This window comes from Takifugu rubripes, chromosome 12 (assembly GCF_901000725.2).
Source record: "Takifugu rubripes chromosome 12, fTakRub1.2, whole genome shotgun sequence".
Lineage (NCBI taxonomy): Eukaryota > Metazoa > Chordata > Actinopteri > Tetraodontiformes > Tetraodontidae > Takifugu > Takifugu rubripes.
Window position 1 is genome coordinate 1,020,545 of NC_042296.1, and position 20,023 is coordinate 1,040,567.

The window sequence follows — 20,023 nt, forward strand, 5'->3', positions numbered from 1 at the left end:
TTATTTCTATTCCTGCCAATTGAGAGCGCAAAGGAAGCATTCCCTTGTACAAGAATACCCATTTACTTACTGGGAAAACAAATCTAAACTTTACATCTTGTTGTTTTTTTAACCCCCCCAAAAACAAACAAACAAAAACCCAAAACCAAACAAACATGTGAATAAAAACAAAACCCTCTGATGGGAGACTCCAGAATAGAAACGTCTAATTAATCTGTTGTACAAATTCATGATCATACAATTTAGATAAACATAATTTCAAGGAAAAGGAATCAAGAACTTGAAATAGTAGCTGTTCTACATATGGCACAATCACAGGTGCACCTCCTGCTTAAGGGGCACGTCACAGAAAATGTGTCTATATAGCTCAATTTAAATTGGTTACAATAGTTTTTTGAACTGAGGAGTGTGTGATTTTAGTCTGAAATTTAAATAATTCAGTTGTCCACGCGTTTACATTTAATGTCTTAATTGTTACAGATGTTGAACATCCAATGCATCCATTTGCAATACTAATACTAAGTTCATATAGCGCTTTTTACAGATGAGTATAAGTTCATTTTGATTTATAAAATCAAATGAAGCACATTACTCCTGCATTGACCTGCACTATTTCTTACTATTTATATATATACTGTATATATGTCTTATTTTATTTATCTTGTTCTAATGTTGTCTTTTTTATGTTGAATGTCGCAGCGTCACACCAGGACAAATTCCTAGCTTGTGTAATACTGTGTATTACATGAACAATGGCAATAAACCTGATTCTGATTCTGATCTTGACCATATGCAGTGTAGCTGCAGTTCAGAATAAACTAACCTTTCAGAGCTAACAATTTCCGGCCCGCTTTGACCAGACACGCATTAGCAAACACAACATCCGTGTCTGCTTCCCACACTGTCCCCCGTCTGATGGAAACAGGATTTTGTCACTTGTTTTCTCTTCCCAACATGCACAATTTCCTGATGATCAAATTCAAAGCACCCATTTGACACTAGATTTGTTTTTAGTTATTCCATCAACATCAACCACATTTATCTGTGTCTGTTTTCTTAAAACACAAGGAATGGCTTAAAATGTAGCATGTTTATTAGAGAATTATTTCTGACAACACAAAACATGTTTCAATGGTGTATTACGTTTGAACAGAAAACACAATAACTGCAACAATCTGTTTCACAATTATAAACATTTTGACAGCCCTGTATCACTGAACTATAAATATGTTTTATAATTTAGGCAGCAAGCACAGCAAAACTGAAATTTTGCACATAAAAGGTTAATAAGTACAAAGTATATGGGACAAATTAACAAAACATATGAACCTACTTTTTATTAGTTATACTACACCTTCTGGGATGATTTCGTTAAACAAGGACAAATGTTTGTTATTTTCATGCTGCAAATGCAAAATTTCAATGGATTGATGCAACATGCAGCTCATTTTAATGGACACCACAACTAGTCTTGATTATGAGACAAGTCTTCATGCTTAAACTGAACATTCACTCAGATTTCCTTACTGGGATTTTTTCCTTCGCGCAACAGCACAAACGCACTAAATAAGCTCTCTCGGTCTCCTCCATCACAAACCTTCTGCAACATACACAAGCAGAAACGTCATCAGCTGCTGCCAGAGGCACTCCGACTGGACATTTCTCAACTCAGGCAGTCAGGTGCTTCAGGTACTCCTCTGTCATCTGCCTGGCGCTATAGAAGGACATGCCCATTCCCACCGTGGCCATCGTCATGGCAATGGGATCAACACCTCTGCTCTGTGGACGCATCTGCACCTCGCCTGAGACTTGCCTCTGTGGACAGAACGGACACTTCATGCCTCATGCAGCCTTTTACCCGGCATACAGAGCAGATTACATAATCCATGTATGAATAATTTACTTATTGCTAGTTCTTCTTCTACAAGTTGAAGCAAAGATGTCTCCAAAACAGCTACAATTTGACATGTTTCTTAGTGCAAGTCTGTAATTTGTGGAAATATGTCATGGAACTATCCCAAAAACAGTTTGCTGCTTTATAAACAGTAATTCATGGTGAAAGATTATGAAGCACCTGGAGCAAACGGAAGTATCCCGGCGTCAGTCTTCCCAATCTGATGATCATTTGTGCTGGCAGAGCTTTTCCAGCTAACCAAGAACCTTATAAAAGAACAAAAATAAATAAGATCAAATGGGATAAAAATGTCGAAGCTCAGTTAACCGAGCTCTTCTAACAGCATTTAAGTAGGCCTGGGAAGCAAAGATAGATGGTTCTGTAGATTTTGTTGTGGTATGATGAGCAATAAGATATTTAAAGCAATTTCTGCCTTCAAAGGCACTCTTGTGTAAAAAGCACGCTGTAGAGTATAGTAAAGTATATTTTCATGTCCCCTGGTTGTATGAATGAATTTCCAATTTTCACAAAAGTGCCAATTAATCCGCCTTAAACAGCAGATGAAGACCGTGCGTGAAGTTTAGTGAAAACTATATATTAACGTAGTTATGGTAGCATAATTACATTTGCTTCTCTGCATTTCATGGCTTACTTCCAGTCAGTGCAAAGTAATCCTAACAGTAATTCTAAGTAGTTTATACTGATGTTAAACCCGTGAAATCAGATACTAAAACAAAAGCTGGGAGAAAAATTGAATAAATACAGTATAAAGTTTTAAGCTGGACTGAAACAGTCTGAAAAGCAGCTCCATAAGAAACAGGCACACTCACCTGCATCGACACCCACAGCGTCAGCATGTAGAGCAGCATGAACAAACAGCAGCAGCAGCCTGGGCTATAGAAGAGGCTCCCCTGTATCCCTGCTCTTTTGTGCAGGGTGAACGTCCCAGCATAACGGACAGTCTGGTTCAACACACACACACACGCACGCACGCACACACTGTCTAATAGAGCTGCACAGAAGATCTGGCCTGTCAGAGATGGTTTGGCCATTCAGCCGGTAAAATGGATGAAAGCAGAGAGAGAAAAAGTGCTTCTGTACCACGTTGTACGCTTGAAGAAGCATGTGTGTTAATGTACTGCAGTAACTTATATAAGCTAAAAACATTAGAACCCCCCCAACACCAACACTTAATGGAACTCTTAAAAAAAGAACAAGTTGCAGCTGCCTGTGACACAAGAAAGCATCTTTATGAGATATATTACCATACACCAAAAGAAACTTGAGCAATTTTGATGTTATATAAGGCCTCTGTTCCCACCCCTTGGATGTTCAGCTCCTTTTGTTGCTTATATAAACCAATTAATAAGGAATGTGAAGATACGTTCTATCGTCTTTAATACTTTTAATATTGTTCAAAACTGTATAGTTTTTCACTAAATATGCATTAAGCTAACTACTGTTCATCAACATGTCGAACTAAGAGATGTTTGTCCGCAAGGTCCAGTCAGTCACTGCACTGCGTGTGTGTCCACACCAGAGGACTATTGTGTACACTGTGACATCATGTCTGCATTTGGTTCCAAAGCCAAGCAGCTAGGATGCTCCTAGAAAATATGCATCTGTCTGGTTTATAGAATGGATTTTGCATGAAACTAAAATAAACACATTAGTGCACGAGGGTTTGTGTTGAATGGGAATCTTTGGTGACTTCAAGCTTTCAAGGACATGGTGTATGTGAGTGTTTGTGCTCCTCTGTCACTCAAGAGTTGTCCTGCACCGCAGCCTTGAAGGGAGGTCTGTCCCATGCTTTCACCTCCTGTACAAAGCCACAAAGGTTAAGAAAAATATTAACAGTTGCAGTTGCTCACGTAACATGCCATCACTTTTCATGTGTGACAATTTAGTGTGTATGAACACAAAAGATAAAACCTTAAGTATCTCAGACTTTGGGGTTTTGGGTCCATAACTCTTTGAGGACTTTGCTGTGAGCTCTTGCTGCTTCCATCGAGCCTTAATCTGTAACAGACAAGCACAAACTTTGTTTTCATCTTTTTATTTAATCTCAATTCAATTTTAGTTTTATTTAATCGTTTGAGGTTTTCACATTTATTTGAGTCTAGATCTATCTAAATCTAGACTGAAACTAGATGTTAAAAATAATTTTCAGATTTTTTTTTTTACGATTGGGAACATTATAAATAAATGTGACTTCGGGCACCTCAGTGTACATGTTCTCCTCCTGGCTGAGCTCCTCCTTCTCGTGTTGCTCCATGATGCTGCTTTGTTCACTTGTGACCCTCCTTGCTGTGTCCTCCATTATCTCAGTGATAGTGCTCAGAGCCTCCTGGTCAGGGCTGATGGGCTTCACACCTTCCAAACTCAGCTCCCTGTTGATCTCTTGCCAAACCTCCCCCACCTGCCATAGCACAAAATCACAATTTTGAGATTTGATGATTAGTTACCATGATTAGAACATTTATACAAATTTTGCTGATGATGTTAAGTGAGACCGGTGTATGAAAAGCACAGGGACTTTTGAACATCACACAGCCTCCCGGGTGAGCGGACCAGGACCCATCCTGGTCAAAGATGACTTTGCTTTCTTACGGTACTCTCTGCTGCATTAATAGTTTTCAAAATGTTCTCCTCTTCCTTAAACAACTGGTAGTTCAGGCTGTAATTGTCACCTCCACTGGGAGACATCTCGTTACTGACAAACTCTGAATACGTTGCTAAATTCCTTCTGAAGGCCTCAATCAATCAATCAATCAATCAATCAATCAAAACTAGCACAATTACCTTGAAATCCAGATACCTCCTGACGATGCTCAAGGTTACATAATGCATTGCCGATAACCCAGGAAGTCCTTGAAACCCTACAAAAGTAATGCACAGTTCATACCAGACACACACCTAATGCACCGACAAAAACAAGCTGTAGCTCACGAGTATCTAACGTTCAGAACGGCTTTTATTTTTTCTAGACATTGCTGCAAATTAATTTATTTCCATGGGAAGTGTTTTGACTATTCCTCAAACTGACTAATGTTACTTTTGATTTACCTTTTCATTTTTTTTGACATCTATTTAATTAGTTAATAGACGTTTCAAATATTTGCAGCATGTGCCAATGTGCAGTTTGCCGTTGCATTATCTGCATATTTACAAAAAATGCCAAATTTATTAATAATAGCAGTTATTTATGTTTTTACCAATCTTGCAGAAGATGGAGTAAATCTTTGCCCGCAGGTTCTCCGAGAGTTCAAGCACAGCTGGACTTGGTATGTTAGAAGGTAATGACTGTTGTTCCTGTCCCCTCTGATGAAGGCTGAGGAGAGGCCCCTGGGGATCTTAAAATGAAAGTGAATAGGCAGAAGAAGTGGAAAATATTAAATAAAACATATATAATTACTCGTTCTTGCTAAATTAGAACTACAGAATTATGTAAATTAACCCAATAAAGATTGACCCGCATTACAATATCTATGCAGACAGTTTCTATTAAAGAAAAACAAGGATTTCTATGTAACTGAATGCCCACATTTCATTAGTCCGACATATACACACACATATACAGTATGTGTGACTTACCTGCTATGCCTCCATGTTGGTTTCTGCTGACGTTCAGTTCTGCTTCCTCCTCCCTCCACAGCTGCAGCAGGATTCTAGGAGCTGTGTGTCCTGCTTTATCCCTCCAGGTCAGTATGTGAGGCAGAGTATTGGGGTTCTCACACAACTCTAGGACAGTGGCGAGGATGATGCAGTGAATGCGCTGAGGGCCTGCCTGCATGAAACAAGAATGAGGAAAAGAACGTGCCATTCTCAGCATTTTCAGATTTTAAACGTACGGGCACAGGAAATTACAAAATGGAAAAATCAAATAGCAACTCACACTGAGCAGGTCCAACAGGAGGCACACTCCCCCTTTAGCCAAAAAATAGTCTTCAGTGGTGTAACAGCCCACAATACAGGACCTGATTAGATCAACGTTTTCAGTTTACACACATGTGGATTGGATGTTGCTGTTCCTGAGTCCCATCAAAATCCAATAAATCAATGTCCAATTTTGTCTATTGATAAAACAGTGTAACCTTATATTTTAAAAAAAATATTCTTTTCAATTGATCAATTTACTATTATTTAGCCATTTTGGTTTAAATGCAATCTATATATCTAACGAATACGTTAAATCAGCATAGTTGAACTAACCATACGCAGTCAATGGTAGTGAGTGTGAGCTTATTGTGTCCTAAACCACCGTAGAACTTGTGGAAGCCTTTCTTCAGGAAGTGAACGACCATCTCAACTCCCTCTGATCCAAACAGTTCCTGGAGAGCACAACAGCACGTAGAGACTTCGAAGGACATTGGTTTTGGTAGTAGTATTATTTCAAAGACACTCTAAATGTGAATCACATAACGTTGCATGCTTTGACTTTACCTTCCTGTGCATGTCAGTCTCGCACAGCACAGCAAGTATCAGCTGAACATCTGTCATTATCTCGATAGTGACGACATCGTCATCATCAGGATTTGCTTCCATCTGCATCAAAATCCCTAGAAAACAAGGAGTTGTACACTGAAGCCTTTTATAATGAATGAAAACATTAGAATGAATATAATTTACCCAAGAGCTGGTTAATGATTCCTTGATCACAGAGGTCCTGTTTTACGGACTCGTCCCCCGTTGAAGTCACAGACCTCAGTACTCTGACACAATACAGCACCTGCACTTTTTTATCCCCCCATCCCTTTGAACTGCACACAGTGTTGACATGATCAAATTCAGCATCTGGGAGAAAAGAGGAATCCTATTTTTAATTGTTGAATAAATCTCAATTGACAAATGCAAGTACAAACATTATATCTATCTATCTATCTATCTATCTATCTATCTATCTATCTATCTATCTATCTATCTATCTATCTATCTATCTATCTATCTATCCATCCATCCATCCATCCATCCATCCATCCATCCATCCATCCATCCATCCATCCATCCATCCATCCATCCATCCATCTATCTATCTAATTAACTATCTATCTATATATACTGATTTATATTTTTACTGATTTCTATTGTCATTGTATGTCTATGACATTTTTATACATATGAACTACAAAATAGCTCCTAAAAATTGAGGCCAATCTCAAAAGTAAAAAGAAAATGTACACAAACATATTTTCTTATCATTTCAGCTACTCCTTATAGCACAATGGAAGGACATTGAGACGCATACTCGCCCTTTACATGTAAATGTACAGGATTAAAACAACACATATGCTGCCCAGGTTTAATATCTTTTTGTAGGGAAGGGCAGCATCAGAAACCTACAGCGTGTGTAGAATATGTCAGTCTATACGGTGTTTTATGCATAAACACTCTCCTTTGACATGACAGTTACTATGTAACATTTTCTTTTGGTCTCTTGGCTCTTTCACCTTGTTGGACACACCAGTCCAGCAGGAGCAGCAGGCATGTGTTTCCTTGACAGCTCATGTAGTTGTCCAACATGAGTGGAGTAATGCTTGCAAGAGTCATCAACGCCTGCAGCTGGAGAGCCTCCTGCTGACTGGCGGACCAGTCACGTGTCATGGTCTGCCACTCAGACAAGGCTCCAGGGGGCTTCATGAGGGTCAGCAGAGCCAGAATAACCCGTTCCTCTTTATAGATCTGTGATTAGTAGTCATGTTTAGGCTCTGCACTGCATTTACAGAGATCATTACAAAGACCTGAACTGTGTGTCTCACCTGGGCCACTGCCGAGTCATTCGACATGACGACCAAGAGATTCAACAACAATTTCTTCGTTTGAAAATCTTCTTGACTGTAGTTGATCTTGATGTTGCACATTGTGGGGTTGTGATTTTTCACTGAGGCATAAATAAAAACAGTTCTCATTTCATAAAAATGTACTGTCGACTCATAAATCAATATATTAAACATTTAAAAGTAAAAAAATGGCCTCACACTCTGGAAATGTGGCAAGAACGACAAGTTGTTTGGCAAATAAACTCTCCTGAAAATTAGAAACACAACTGTTGAGAACAAAAAATGAAAAAATTCTCAAACCCCAAAGGAATATCAGCCAAAATGCTGAGGAAAATACACCATTGTACTTACAATTAGCAGAGAGCTGAGTGTTTCAGCAATGGCAGTTATGATCATCAGCAGGACATTTGTGACCTGGCGATCAGAATATCCAAAACTGTGAAGAAAGGCTTCTTTCAGAGATCTAGATCAACAAAAGAGAAAACATTTTTTTAATTTGTACTGATTACATTATGAGTGACTACAAACACACAGTGTTTCACTAAAGGTGACACCTACAGGATACACTCCATACTGTTGAGCTGAGCAGTGACCTCCTCTCTGCAGCCTCTCTCCAGCAGGTTCCAGAGGATGTCAGAGGATCTTAAAAGCGTTTGGTTAGATGGATCGTCTTCGTTCATGTGGAGGCACATGGTTTCCGCACCTCTTGCATTCAACATTAACACACAGTTCCTATCTGCATTCAGATTGTAAAGAAGCAATTACTGACACAGACGAATAATAATGAGATAAACAGAAAGTGTGTTTATTACCACTTCTAAAACTGGGATCAGTGTGGCCGTGGACCATTTTAACAAGAGATGGTAATGGAATTTTGAGGGTTTTTAATTGATGGCTGTTTATATTTTGAGGAGCAGATTCAGAATGTAGAAAAGAAAAGAAAATTTTTGAATATTACCTTTAACAAGTCTTTCTTTATGTATGAAACAAATTGGTGGAAACATCATTTTGGTCTGTTATTTGTCGTCCCTTAAGTACGAACTAAACTGGGCACAGTAACATTTAGGCTTTTGACACCTAATGCTTGGAATAAATTTCACTCTGAACTTAAACTTTAGGCCATTTTTGCATCTTTTTTAAAAAAAATTGTTTGTAATATAACTGTTGTGCTGCTGCCCTCTTGGCCAGGTGTCCCTTGTAAAAGACATCCTTGATCTCAGAAGGACTAACTTGGTTAAATAAAGGCTAAATAATAATAATAAAAAAACAATCTCCTAACCTGCTGCCATTACCACAAGGGCTCTTTAATCACAGCCTAGATTTTTTGTCTGATTTGTAATGAGCTGATTTATGTTCTTGAGAGCAGCTACTTTATTTAATGAAGGAGGTCAATCTATGAGATTGACATGTCCAACAGCTGCCCTCTTCCATATGCACGACATTTTTAAAAATCAGATACTGACCAGAGGAGCAGGAGAGAAACTGAAGTGTTTGCAAGAGCTTCAATTTTATGTTGGGCTGGTTCTCTAGAGCAGCCATGGAAAGAAGCAATGTCTGCGCAAGGTCACTGTGCTCCAACAGCTGCAGCCGATAGCCTGGAGAGGTCACCTGAAGTCCTGTAAAAAAAACATTTTAGAAAAGAAAATGATGATAAAATAACCTTTATATTGTTAAAATAGGGGAATAAAATATTCTCATAAATAGTATATACACACAAAGTTCTCAAGAATTATACATATGTAGTTTTGAAAGAAAGCAAAGTAGCAACAAAATGACCTACAAGAAAGAGAGTGAAAAAATAACATGGGCAGAACTTGGGGAAAAAAAGAATCTTTTGAAAAAGGAAGGTAGAAGAAGGTATACTGAAAGCACCGAGAAGCCATGAAAGAGCCTCACTTAGTGAAAGTCTAGAAAAATAGATGTCTGAGTTGAAAGTCCGAGGCTTTGGCTTGGAGAGGTGTTCCATACCATCAAGCAGCTCTATGGGTGCTACGCTGTTATAGAATGATTTCACAGTGTCAACTAGCTGATTTCTCACATCAGCATCTGGCACTCTCATCAGACAGCCTGTTGAAGAAGAAACAACTCTTTGTTATTGAACATCATCACTCGTTCTGCTGCGTGCAGGACAATATTCAATCCTGGAATACTGTGCAATACAGTGTATGTCATATAATGTCATTGATAATCAAATTAACACAAATCTTAAATCTTAGCTCCTTCACATGGAAGCTAGACGTAATATTACAAAAAAATATTATCTTGCCGATTTCGTTAAAACAGTCACTGTAATAAATTCTATGTACCCATGTGAGACAGGAACTCTATGCCATCCTTAGCATAGTTCAGCTCATCAGATGATTTCTCCTTCAAAAATGGAAGACTAATGAAGAAAAAAACAACTCAAACATTTATTTTCAGAATTTAAGGCATACTGAATAATATTTTTCTTTTTCTCTAGTTTAATTACCGACCTACAGATTTTAAGTGCTTCACACAAAATAGGCAGGTATTCATGATGATCTTTCGCTTTCTCAGCACAGATGTTGAGTATTGTAGCGATCCCTGTCAGCTCCTTTAAAATCTATATATAAATTAAGTTTTAAAGGTTTGGCAAAGAGCAATGATAGTGAAACCCCTTTGAGGTAATGGAAGTGATGTGGGCAAGAATCATTACAGAGGTTATTTGGGAAGAGGGAAAATGCTGACAGATACATTAAAGTGTTAAATTAGCATCTTGGGAATTTCACAAACTGTTTTGCATGAGAGGAAAAGCTATTTTTAGTGCTACCAGGGGATATTAATGATGAAAATTCAACTATTTACTGTAGTGTGTGACAACTCTTGTGTCTTTTGGAGATCTCATGATTGTATTGTTAATCTCAGAGAAAAGGATACAAAACCAATTTGGCTTCTCCTCAGAAGTTTCTTCAGAGCAAAAAGGTGCCTCTCCTTCAAATTTGCCTTAAGAAAAATTGACAGTATAGTATATGTAAAAATTGACAGTATAGTATATGTAAAGCACTGAATAAAATGAAATAATAACAAAGTTTAACTTACAGTCAAAGGATCTTCAAGAAGATGAATCACCTGGGTGAGTTCAAAACTTTTATTGTGAAGCTGTTGGGGGGAAAAAAAACAAATTTTTACACATTTGTGACATAAAACTGTAAGTGTATTGGACTGCTCTCAATACAGCATGGATGCCACGAACCACAAATCTCCATGTCCCTCTCAAAAGCAACCCCTCAAAGTCACAGTAAACACCCCGATCACAGAAATGTGAATGGTCCATTGAAAAACTTTTTATACACAAATTATTAGCAACATAGATTAATATAACACATTTTCAGCTGCTATTTTAAAAAAAATCAACAAAATATTAAAATGTACTTTATGAATGCAACATAAATCCACAAATAAAGTGGGAGTGCAATCACTCACTCACACGATTAATTAAAGTTTACCTGATGAATGTGCTGCTTTTCGTCGGATATTCTTGTTCTTCTAACTACAAGAGTGTCTGGTTTCCTCCGAACCGCACCTGTCTCCATTTGCAATTGTCGATGTACTTCGAGATTTAAAGTTTCTACATCAGGCGCGCCATTTCTAACACTACAAATTATTATTATTTTCTTGCGAAATGTTTCAACCCGTGTAATCAGCAAATAACGAAATTATCTAAACGTTGAGCCTAAAGTCCAAGCAACAGTTGTCCCCCAGCATCTATCCTCTTGCTTTTTAATTTTGCATTGTTCTTTATAGTCAATTGCCAGACAGCTTACGACAGTTGCTATGGCTACCATATAGTACGGCGAGTGACGGAGCTCAAAATTAAGACCAGCGAAAGCCCGTTTCCTCTTCAAAACAGGAAGTGCTCTTCTGGCAAACACGATGTATTGATTTTCACCACAACAATAAAAGGGAATCAAACCCAGCTAACAGTACCTTTCTTCTTACGCCACATTAACATCAGCAAAAGCGGGATTTGAAGAAAGATACGAGTCACTAATGCTCTCGGATACAGGTCAGTGTTGTATGGCGGCGCTAGTGCTATACGCTAAATGTGACAGGATCTTTTTTAAGCTCGTTTAAAGGGCCTGACATTTTCTTGTCACTCCGATTTGGTTACAAAGCACTGATATAAATAATATCGGTTATAGATATCTTTAGTGGTAATGTAAAAAAAGAAGCCCTATTTGAATAGAAATTATTGTGTCGCTGATGCGTAATTATTATCTATTAGTCAATGTGTCATTGATTTTCTAGATTACGGTGGGAACGCGTGTGGTACTCGGCGACCCAAGAAGCGGAGCTCCGGCGAGTCACCGGGAGACGAACAGAGCCTGCGCGCCTCTGGAAGGCAGCTCAATGTCCGGGTAAAACGGAGCAACAATCCTCCACCTGGACAGGTAAGTACCTAAAAACCGGGAATCAAGTGGTTCCCACAAGATCAATTCTGACTTCACACATAACCCTCTCAGACGGAAAATGAAAACAACAATAATAATAATGAGTTGGGTAGAGGAAGAGGACTTGGGTGAATGGCTAGGTGTGTGGATGAGGATGAGCATGTAAAGGAGAGATAGAGATGCGAAAGGTTTTGAAAGAGTATGACCAGAGAGATGAGATCTAAACCACTTAAGAGAAGCGTCTGATAGTCCTATTGCTATTGGTCTGTTGAGATTAGTGTGAGAGACTGTGTCCAAGGCCATAGATGATCAGTGATAATGCACTGAATAGCATTTTAATTTCCCAGTTTTGCAACCACAGTGTGAAGCAACAGACCACCCTGTGCAGGAACAATTGAAACCCATTCTGTGTATGCACATTGTTTTATCTATCCCCAATCTTATCTCAATGCAACGTAGACTTACCATGAAGAATATTAATTTGAGACAAGGGTATTGTAGAGTAGGAATTGGAACGCTGTGATTCGTCCGATCACCAGGATTCAAGATGCTAAGTTGGTCAAACCATCTTTAAATTGGAGTGCATTTTTAAGCTGATAGTGACAGACATTTATAGAAACAACAGATCGTAAAAGAATTCCAAAACATTACCAGTATTGCTGGACCATCGTATTTTGTATTTCTATAGTTTCTACTGTGTTTGAAGTTAATCAATGGAACTGATATAGAGGGCTTTTGTTATACCTTAACATAGTAAGTTGTTTTGAAATAAAAGATCATTTGGACTTTATTACTTGAAATATCAAGTGACAAAGCCTCTTTGATCCTCTGAGCTTTACGCTTCTTGTTGTTTGATAAACATCCCATACAGCTATATTCTGCTGTACAAAAGAAATGTTCCCACAACACCAAATTCTGAATAAAATTCAGAAAATAATGATTTTAAGACATGTCTTATCCACCTTCAAACAGAAGACTGTCAGAATATAGCAGTTTTACCCGTGTCCTGTCTAGTCTAGAAGACCAAGAAAAATAGCAGTAAGCTGCTCATGCCAATTGTTGATGGCCTCAGAATCTCCCTGACCTGGAAGATTTTTGTAAGAGAGGGTGAAAATCCCTAAAACGAGACCCGAAAGACCTGACTGACCACAAGACTGCTGCAGGCAGTCTGTCATCGGTTATTTAAAAAAAGTGTAAGATTAGAACACATTTTTATTTTGGCCTTTTGGAGATCAATTCCTCTTCAGTTTTAACAGTTTTTGACCAGTTGTGCCCAAAATCTGGCAGGCTACTGTAAATAATCTATATATTTAGTTGTCCTTAGTGCTGTATTGGTAAATGAATGTGCAGTTCAATGAAAATGTTCTTCACACTTTCATAGAGCAAAAGAAAAGCCACAGAAACTGAGGAAGAAGATGAGCAATCTGAGAAGAAGTACAGGAAGTGTGAGAAGGCTGGATGTTCGGCTATTTATCCAGTTTGTTTTGCAAGTGCATCTGAAAGGTGGAGCATTTGACTGTGTAATTAAAATGGAGCCTAGCTTATTTATTTGAGTATCCTCTTGTATGACATAGATTGTAATTGTGTGTCGCAGATGTGCTAAAAATGGTTACACATCTCGTTGGTATCATCTGTCATGCGGTGAGCATTTTTGCAACGAATGTTTTGATCACTACTACAGAAGGTAACGTGGAAAAAATTGTCATGTAACAAGCACTGCATTTGTAGCCGTCTTTCAGAATAAAGCTCTATGTTTGGGTTTGGCTTTTTTGTCCAATGGCAGTCACAAAGATGGCTATGAGACCTTTGCATCGTGGAAGAAAGTGTGGACGACTAATGGCAAAAGTGAACCCAGTCTCAAAGCTTTCATGGCAGATCAGCAGCTACCATTCTGGGTAAGTGGTGTGCTTCCTATCAAACTGATGAATGTGTTCATCCTTATCTGTGTCACATTTACTGTCATGGTCTCTATGCTTTTCTTTGCTCCTGTCAGGTTCAGTGTACTAAACCTGATTGTAGGAAGTGGCGGCAGTTAACTAAAGAGATCCAACTTACTGCCTCCTTAGCAGCAACGTACCGCTGTGGCATGAAGTTCAACAACATCAAGGTAAACTTGAAATTGCAATAGAACCAATCGATCTTGTGAAATGTAGAACATTTACAGTTACAATTTGATGCATTTTCCTGCAGAATGATGGACCTGACCAGTGCTCTCAACCAGAGGACATGGTAAACTTACTTTATAATTAATAAGTGAATCAAATGCCACAACCCTGTGACACCATATTGGAAAAATAGTCAGAAGATGGATGGATGGATAAATTAATGAATTTCAAAAGGCCTGTACAGTAATTTGGTATGAAAACTAATGGTTGGTTGTGTTGTTGCAGAGAGTAGCTGAGGTGACAAACAGCTGGTGGCACGCAATGTTAATTTTGCCACCACTGTTCAAAGACAGTCCAGCAAGCCCTTTCCTGGTTGCCTACTACCCTGACTGTGTGGGAATGAGTCCATCAGGCTCCCTCAGCACTGTGACCAAAGCGGAGCTGAGGGCAGACCACTGCAGAGCTGTTCAACCACAGAGTGAGTCTGCTTTCAAGAGAAAAAAACAGTTCTTCATGGCATAATGAATAAGGAAAGATGCTTGACCACCCTCAGGTTTAGCTCAAAGCCTTTATGACTGTGATAAGCATGTAAGTTATTCTTCAGTTCCAGGCTTGTGTCCATACTTCCAACCCTTCTATCAGCCCAACGAGTGTGGAAAGGCTTTGTGTGTGCGGCCTGACATGATGGAGCTGGATGAACTTTATGAGTTCCCAGAATTTTCCCGTGACCCCACCATGTATTTGGCTCTGCGAAACCTTATTCTGGCCTCCTGGAACAGTAACTGCACGGTATGCTTCTTGAGTTTGCCACATGGATGTGAAGCCTGGAATTTTATTTTTTGTGTTTTTTGTGTGTTTTAAAAAAAAATAAATCTTGTTAATAATTGTGTGAATTCATGTAATACTGAAAATTGATTCATCACATTCTTCTAAAGGAGGTGCTGACTCTGGAGAAATGTGCTCAGCACATCATCATCCGTGGTTTGGTGCGAGTGTGCTGCGTGCAGGAAATGGACCGTGTGCTTCACTTCATGACCCGGAAGGGCCTCATCAACACAGGAGTGCTGGCTGTGAAACAGCCTCTACTTCCTGAACGATACGGCACTGTGAGCACTTACATCATCATGAGTTAACCGTGAAAATATTTTGTAAATGAAAATAATCAATAATAATTTGCTTGAGCCGTATTCACATTTTATCATCAGAAAAATGTTATCGTCATCGGTGCTGGGGCTTCAGGGCTGGCTGCTGCAAAACAGTTGCAGAACTTTGGAACTCAGGTACCTTTTCCAAGCAGCTGTTTTTACCTTGGAAACAAACAAACAAACAATCAATCAAACAAACAAACAAGCCCTTAATGGGGTTGTGGAGAATTATTTTTCAATATTTTTGATTATAAATATGTGAATTGTTTTTCAGAGTCAAACATTTTCTGCATTATAGACATGTACCTTTACTGTTAACAGTTTGTTAATTGTATTAAATGAGCAGATCCAATAGTGTTAGTTATTGATTAATATACAAAATTCATCATTATTTTTCATGACAAAGGTGGTGGTGCTGGAGGCCCGGGACAGGATCGGAGGTCGCGTGTGGGATGATATGTCTCTGGGTGTCACTGTAGGACGAGGAGCACAGATTGTGAATGGTTGCGTTAACAACCCCATTGCCCTCATGTGTGAGCAGGTAACAGTGGGGTAGAAAACCCAGTGACTGAAGTGCAATAATGGGATACTTCTACCTTCAAATTATACTTTGAAGGAAATTAGTAAACATAGTACTCATTTCACTTATTTAATACATTATTTCCTTATTATTTTTTAAAGAGTAGGACTAGGTTCAGGTGTAAAACATTAGATTAAAACTTAGATTTTTAAATTTAGATTTATATGCTTGCTTTTCTGTGTTGCTATGTACTTATAACAATGGCATTGTGATAGCTCAATCTGTAGCGGACTGGGACGGTTCAAAACTAAATGCAGAAAAAACTTGGGAGGTGTTCTTGTAGCTCCAAGACACCCTCAGAGCAGTGCCGAGGTACCCTCGAGCAAGGTATCAAACCCACAAATGCTCACAAAGGGCCCTGTGATGAGGCAGCAACTCATTCAGGGTATATCTTGCCTACACCCAATGAGCTGGGATAGGCCCTAGCTGCCCATATGCTGCTTTCCATTATCATCCCTGAGAGGGATGAAGTGGAAAAAAAAAATAATATTGACTTTTACTTAAGATTCCTTAGGCTGACTTTCACTTTTACCTTTGTCATTTGAAACACAATTTATTTTGTTGTTTAATTCAACTGTTTGTCCTTTTGCTGTAGATGGGCATCAAGATGCACAAACTTGGAGAGAGGTGTGACCTTTTTCAGAAAGGGGGTGTGACCACTGACCCAGCGATTGACAAGCGCATGGACTTCCATTTTAATGCCATCCTGGATGTGGTGTCAGAGTGGAGAAAAGACAAGTCACAGCACCAAGACACGCCCCTAGGAGGTACAAAATAGCCTTCCTCATGAAAAAACTCGCAAAAGCATCGGGATCATTGCATTTTATCTCTATAGAAAAGGTCCAGGAGGTCAAAAAGAACTTTTTACAAGAGTCTGGAATCCAGTTCAGTGAGCTAGAAGAGAAAGTGCTTCAGTTTCATCTCAGCAACCTTGAGTATGCCTGTGGAAGCACATTAGACCAGGTGGGAAAAATCCTAATACTGAAGGATCTCCCACTTTTGACTTGTTTGGTGTGGTTAAACCTGCAAGACTCATCTAATAGATTGATCTTTTTTAGGTTTCTGCACGATCCTGGGACCACAATGAGTTTTTTGCCCAGTTCTCAGGAGACCACACTTTACTCACCCAGGGGTACTCCGTGCTACTCCACAAACTGGCGGATGGTCTTGACATCCGCACAAAGTGCCCGGTTTGTAGTTCATCTTTCCCTTGATAAGTAACTTCTTTGAAACATGTTGATTATATTTTGTTTTTTTATATTTGAATTTCACTCTCCTTGGTTATTGCTGGTCTAGTCTTCTGCTAACCCTAAAGACCAAGTCACCGTGCATGCTATTCAGGAGGACAAAAGAAATATGCCAATTTTTTTTAAAAATAGATAGAAAGCTATTTCCTTTATAGTTTTTATTGGAGATGACAGTGCATGAGTTAATGGGACTGAATTTCTCATAATCCAAGCAAATTTGCTTTTTAATTTCAGGTTCAAGCCATTGATTATTCAGGTGATGTTGTCAAGGTTACCTCAACTAATGGCTCTCAGTGGACAGCACACAAGGTGAAAATATAGTTATAGAGGACCTTTGTATTTCAGCACTTTATCCAGCTCTTCTTTCATTCTTGTCTTGTGTTTAGGTTCTTGTTACGGTACCACTCACTTTACTGCAGAAAAATATGATTCATTTCAATCCTCCTCTTCCTGAGAGGAAGCTGAAAGCAATTCACAGTCTGGGAGCTGGTATCATAGAGAAGGTAATCTCCATTAAAAATTACACACACACACACACACACACGCACACACGCACACACACACACACACACACACACACACACACACACACACACACACACACACACACACACATATAAAATATTGGTGTATTTTTATTGTAAGACAAGCTCATCAAATTTTGTAAAACTTTTTTTTAGATTGCAGTTCAGTTTCCATGCAGATTCTGGGACAAAAAAATCCAAGGGGCCGACTACTTTGGTCACATACCACCAAATCCTGACAAGAGGGGCATGTTTAGTGTTTTCTATGATATGGACCCACAGGTTTGTTTCTTCTTATTTTTATCCACAGATTTGATTGACTACAAGAGAGTAAATTGAGTGTTTATGTTGATTAAAATGAAGGCGAACACTGTATGCAGGGGAAGCAGGCTGTTCTCATGTCTGTTATCTCTGGAAATTCTGTAACAACAGTCCAGGATATGGAGGACAAAGAGGTGTTAGAGGAGTGTATGAAGGTCCTGCAGGAACTTTTCAAAGAACAGGTGATTTTTGTAAAATTAAGTTTACTCATGAATAATAACTGATGCATCATGCTGGTGCAGACAGATACCAATGACATTTTGCAAGTTTTTTCAAATCAATGGACAAGATTTGGTAAATATTAAGGATCCTCCAAACCCATACTTATGCAAAGGAAAATACTACTTCCCCTCAAGAAGTACCGGTATGTGTTTGCAATGCTGTACCATGTTTCAATGAACCAAGTGTCAAAAGTCTCATTTAGCAAATATCACACTTTGGGGGAAAGAAATTGTCTTTTCAAAACCAGAATTTTAACTTCTGTCCCTAAGGAAACATGTCACCCTCTCCCACTTTCATACACCTGCAATTGCACTTGTTTGTATCAATTTTTACATATTCCTACACGTGTAAATTAACCAGTTCTGAAGACAAATCTTAGTCAGTGTGTTGCTTGGTACTCTGCAAATAAGATAATAAAAGAAATGTGTCTTACTGATAGGAAGTTCCAGAACCATTGGGTTTCTTTGTGACACGTTGGAGTACAGACCTCTGGGCCCAGATGTCTTACAGCTTTGTGAAAACAGGGGGAAGTGGCGAGGCCTATGACATCCTCGCTGAAGACGTGCAGGGAAAACTCTTCTTTGCTGGAGAGGTAAAAACCACTTCTTCCTCTTCCTGACTATGTTCAAATGTTCTATGGAATGAGTTCCCCATTTGTTCTAAGTTACCGGTAAGTCTATTAATGACTCCCTGTTGAATCCGTGCAGCTCAAACATGTAGGAATTGTTTTTTTTTTCTTTTTCAAAAAAAGATTTATATGACCAAGCTATAGCAATAAAGGCTTTTTAACGGACAGAGTGCCTTGGATATTTTTTCAAGTTGTTATCATTCCATTTGAAGAGCACCTCCAAGAAAAGACTATATTCAAGCCCAGGAAGCACACCTGCACATGCATTTCAATGATTTATACCAATACGAACCAAGTGGACAAGCTGTGAAGTGAGTTAACTTTGAATTCTTTGTTGATATTTTGTTTGATTCACAGGCCACCAACAGACACTTTCCTCAAACTGTGACAGGAGCCTATCTGAGTGGGGTCAGAGAAGCCAGCAAGATGACCGCCATGTGAACGCCGTCACTTTTAAAGCAAACACCAGCATCAACACAGTGAGTTGGACCCAGCAACAAACAGCTTTACTAACTTAACTGATTTATTTAAAGAACATTTCTAACATGATGTGTCTAGCTGTATTGCAGTTGGCAGCCAACAGCCTCCAGCACTTTGGTCTCCACATTTAATACAGAACTTAAAGCACCTTTTGATTTAATGGAAAGTAGTTTTTGGCTGTAAGATTTAAAAGTCTTAAAGTATGATGCTTATTTTAATTTAGATTAAGGGGTGGGTAAATGTAACACTTCAGTGATGAAGTAGTCTTTCTTCTTGTTGAGGGTTACTGAAAAGATGTAGGATAAATGGCAAGTGCATAGTCTCTATTTTCCACATTAATTATTAATTATGTGTTTAAGATATTAAGAAAAGAGAGTTTTTGTGCATGCTGAATTTTCTGTGGGAGCTGAAGACACAGGGCTGTGCCATCACTGCCTCAGGGATGTAAACCAACAAAGCCGCTGTGAATAAGCAAACATGATGATGATGATGAGGATAGAAGGAAATTGAGATACAACAGAAAAGAAGCACTTGTTCCTTTGCTTCTGAAGTTAAGAATTGAGGAAACAAAACTGCAATAAGTTGTTTGATATTACTGATCATGTCTTGTCTATCTTTAAAGTGCTTGAATATTTATATTCTGTATGTGTAATAAATTGAGCTTTAGACTGCCCTTGTTTGCTCCTGG

The 20,023-nt window shown here is 38.8% G+C and overlaps 2 protein-coding genes across 5 annotated transcripts; one reads left to right on the forward strand and one right to left on the reverse strand.

The window, feature by feature from the left end:
* Positions 1 to 3,282: 3,282 nt before the first annotated feature.
* On the reverse strand, positions 3,283 to 11,429 carry LOC101065487 (cilia- and flagella-associated protein 69). 2 transcript variants are annotated; one of them, XM_029845161.1, is made up of 22 exons: positions 11,139 to 11,429; positions 10,732 to 10,791; positions 10,570 to 10,635; positions 10,146 to 10,255; positions 9,978 to 10,054; positions 9,568 to 9,738; positions 9,135 to 9,287; positions 8,230 to 8,407; positions 8,023 to 8,134; positions 7,870 to 7,918; positions 7,651 to 7,772; positions 7,342 to 7,573; positions 6,524 to 6,688; positions 6,338 to 6,453; positions 6,107 to 6,225; positions 5,790 to 5,871; positions 5,489 to 5,681; positions 5,110 to 5,247; positions 4,697 to 4,773; positions 4,116 to 4,313; positions 3,827 to 3,913; positions 3,283 to 3,713 (listed from the first exon to the last, which is right to left on the reverse strand). In XM_029845161.1, exons 1-22 carry the CDS (start codon positions 11,223 to 11,225, stop codon positions 3,657 to 3,659), a joined length of 2,649 nt encoding a protein of 882 aa, XP_029701021.1. In that variant the 5' UTR covers positions 11,226 to 11,429; the 3' UTR covers positions 3,283 to 3,656. The 2 variants fall into 2 exon arrangements, with proteins under 2 accessions (XP_029701021.1, XP_029701022.1); XM_029845162.1 differs by having other exon boundaries at positions 9,640 to 9,738; positions 11,139 to 11,427.
* Positions 11,430 to 11,536: 107 nt separating this feature from the next.
* kdm1b (lysine demethylase 1B) lies at positions 11,537 to 20,006 on the forward strand. Of its 3 annotated transcripts, XM_011620290.2 has the most exons (22): positions 11,538 to 11,698; positions 11,941 to 12,083; positions 13,465 to 13,586; positions 13,678 to 13,767; positions 13,867 to 13,978; positions 14,077 to 14,190; positions 14,274 to 14,312; positions 14,474 to 14,666; positions 14,793 to 14,977; positions 15,124 to 15,294; positions 15,394 to 15,468; positions 15,740 to 15,874; positions 16,509 to 16,680; positions 16,749 to 16,876; positions 16,972 to 17,103; positions 17,395 to 17,469; positions 17,547 to 17,663; positions 17,841 to 17,966; positions 18,065 to 18,187; positions 18,667 to 18,819; positions 19,213 to 19,334; positions 19,414 to 20,006. In XM_011620290.2, exons 1-21 carry the CDS (start codon positions 11,683 to 11,685, stop codon positions 19,294 to 19,296), a joined length of 2,505 nt encoding a protein of 834 aa, XP_011618592.2. In that variant the 5' UTR covers positions 11,538 to 11,682; the 3' UTR covers positions 19,297 to 19,334; positions 19,414 to 20,006. The 3 variants fall into 3 exon arrangements, 2 of the variants coding, with proteins under 2 accessions (XP_011618592.2, XP_011618591.2); XM_011620289.2 differs by having other exon boundaries at positions 19,213 to 20,006; XR_965962.2 differs by lacking the exons at positions 19,213 to 19,334; positions 19,414 to 20,006 and having other exon boundaries at positions 11,537 to 11,698; positions 18,048 to 18,187; positions 18,667 to 18,804.
* Positions 20,007 to 20,023: the final 17 nt, after the last annotated feature.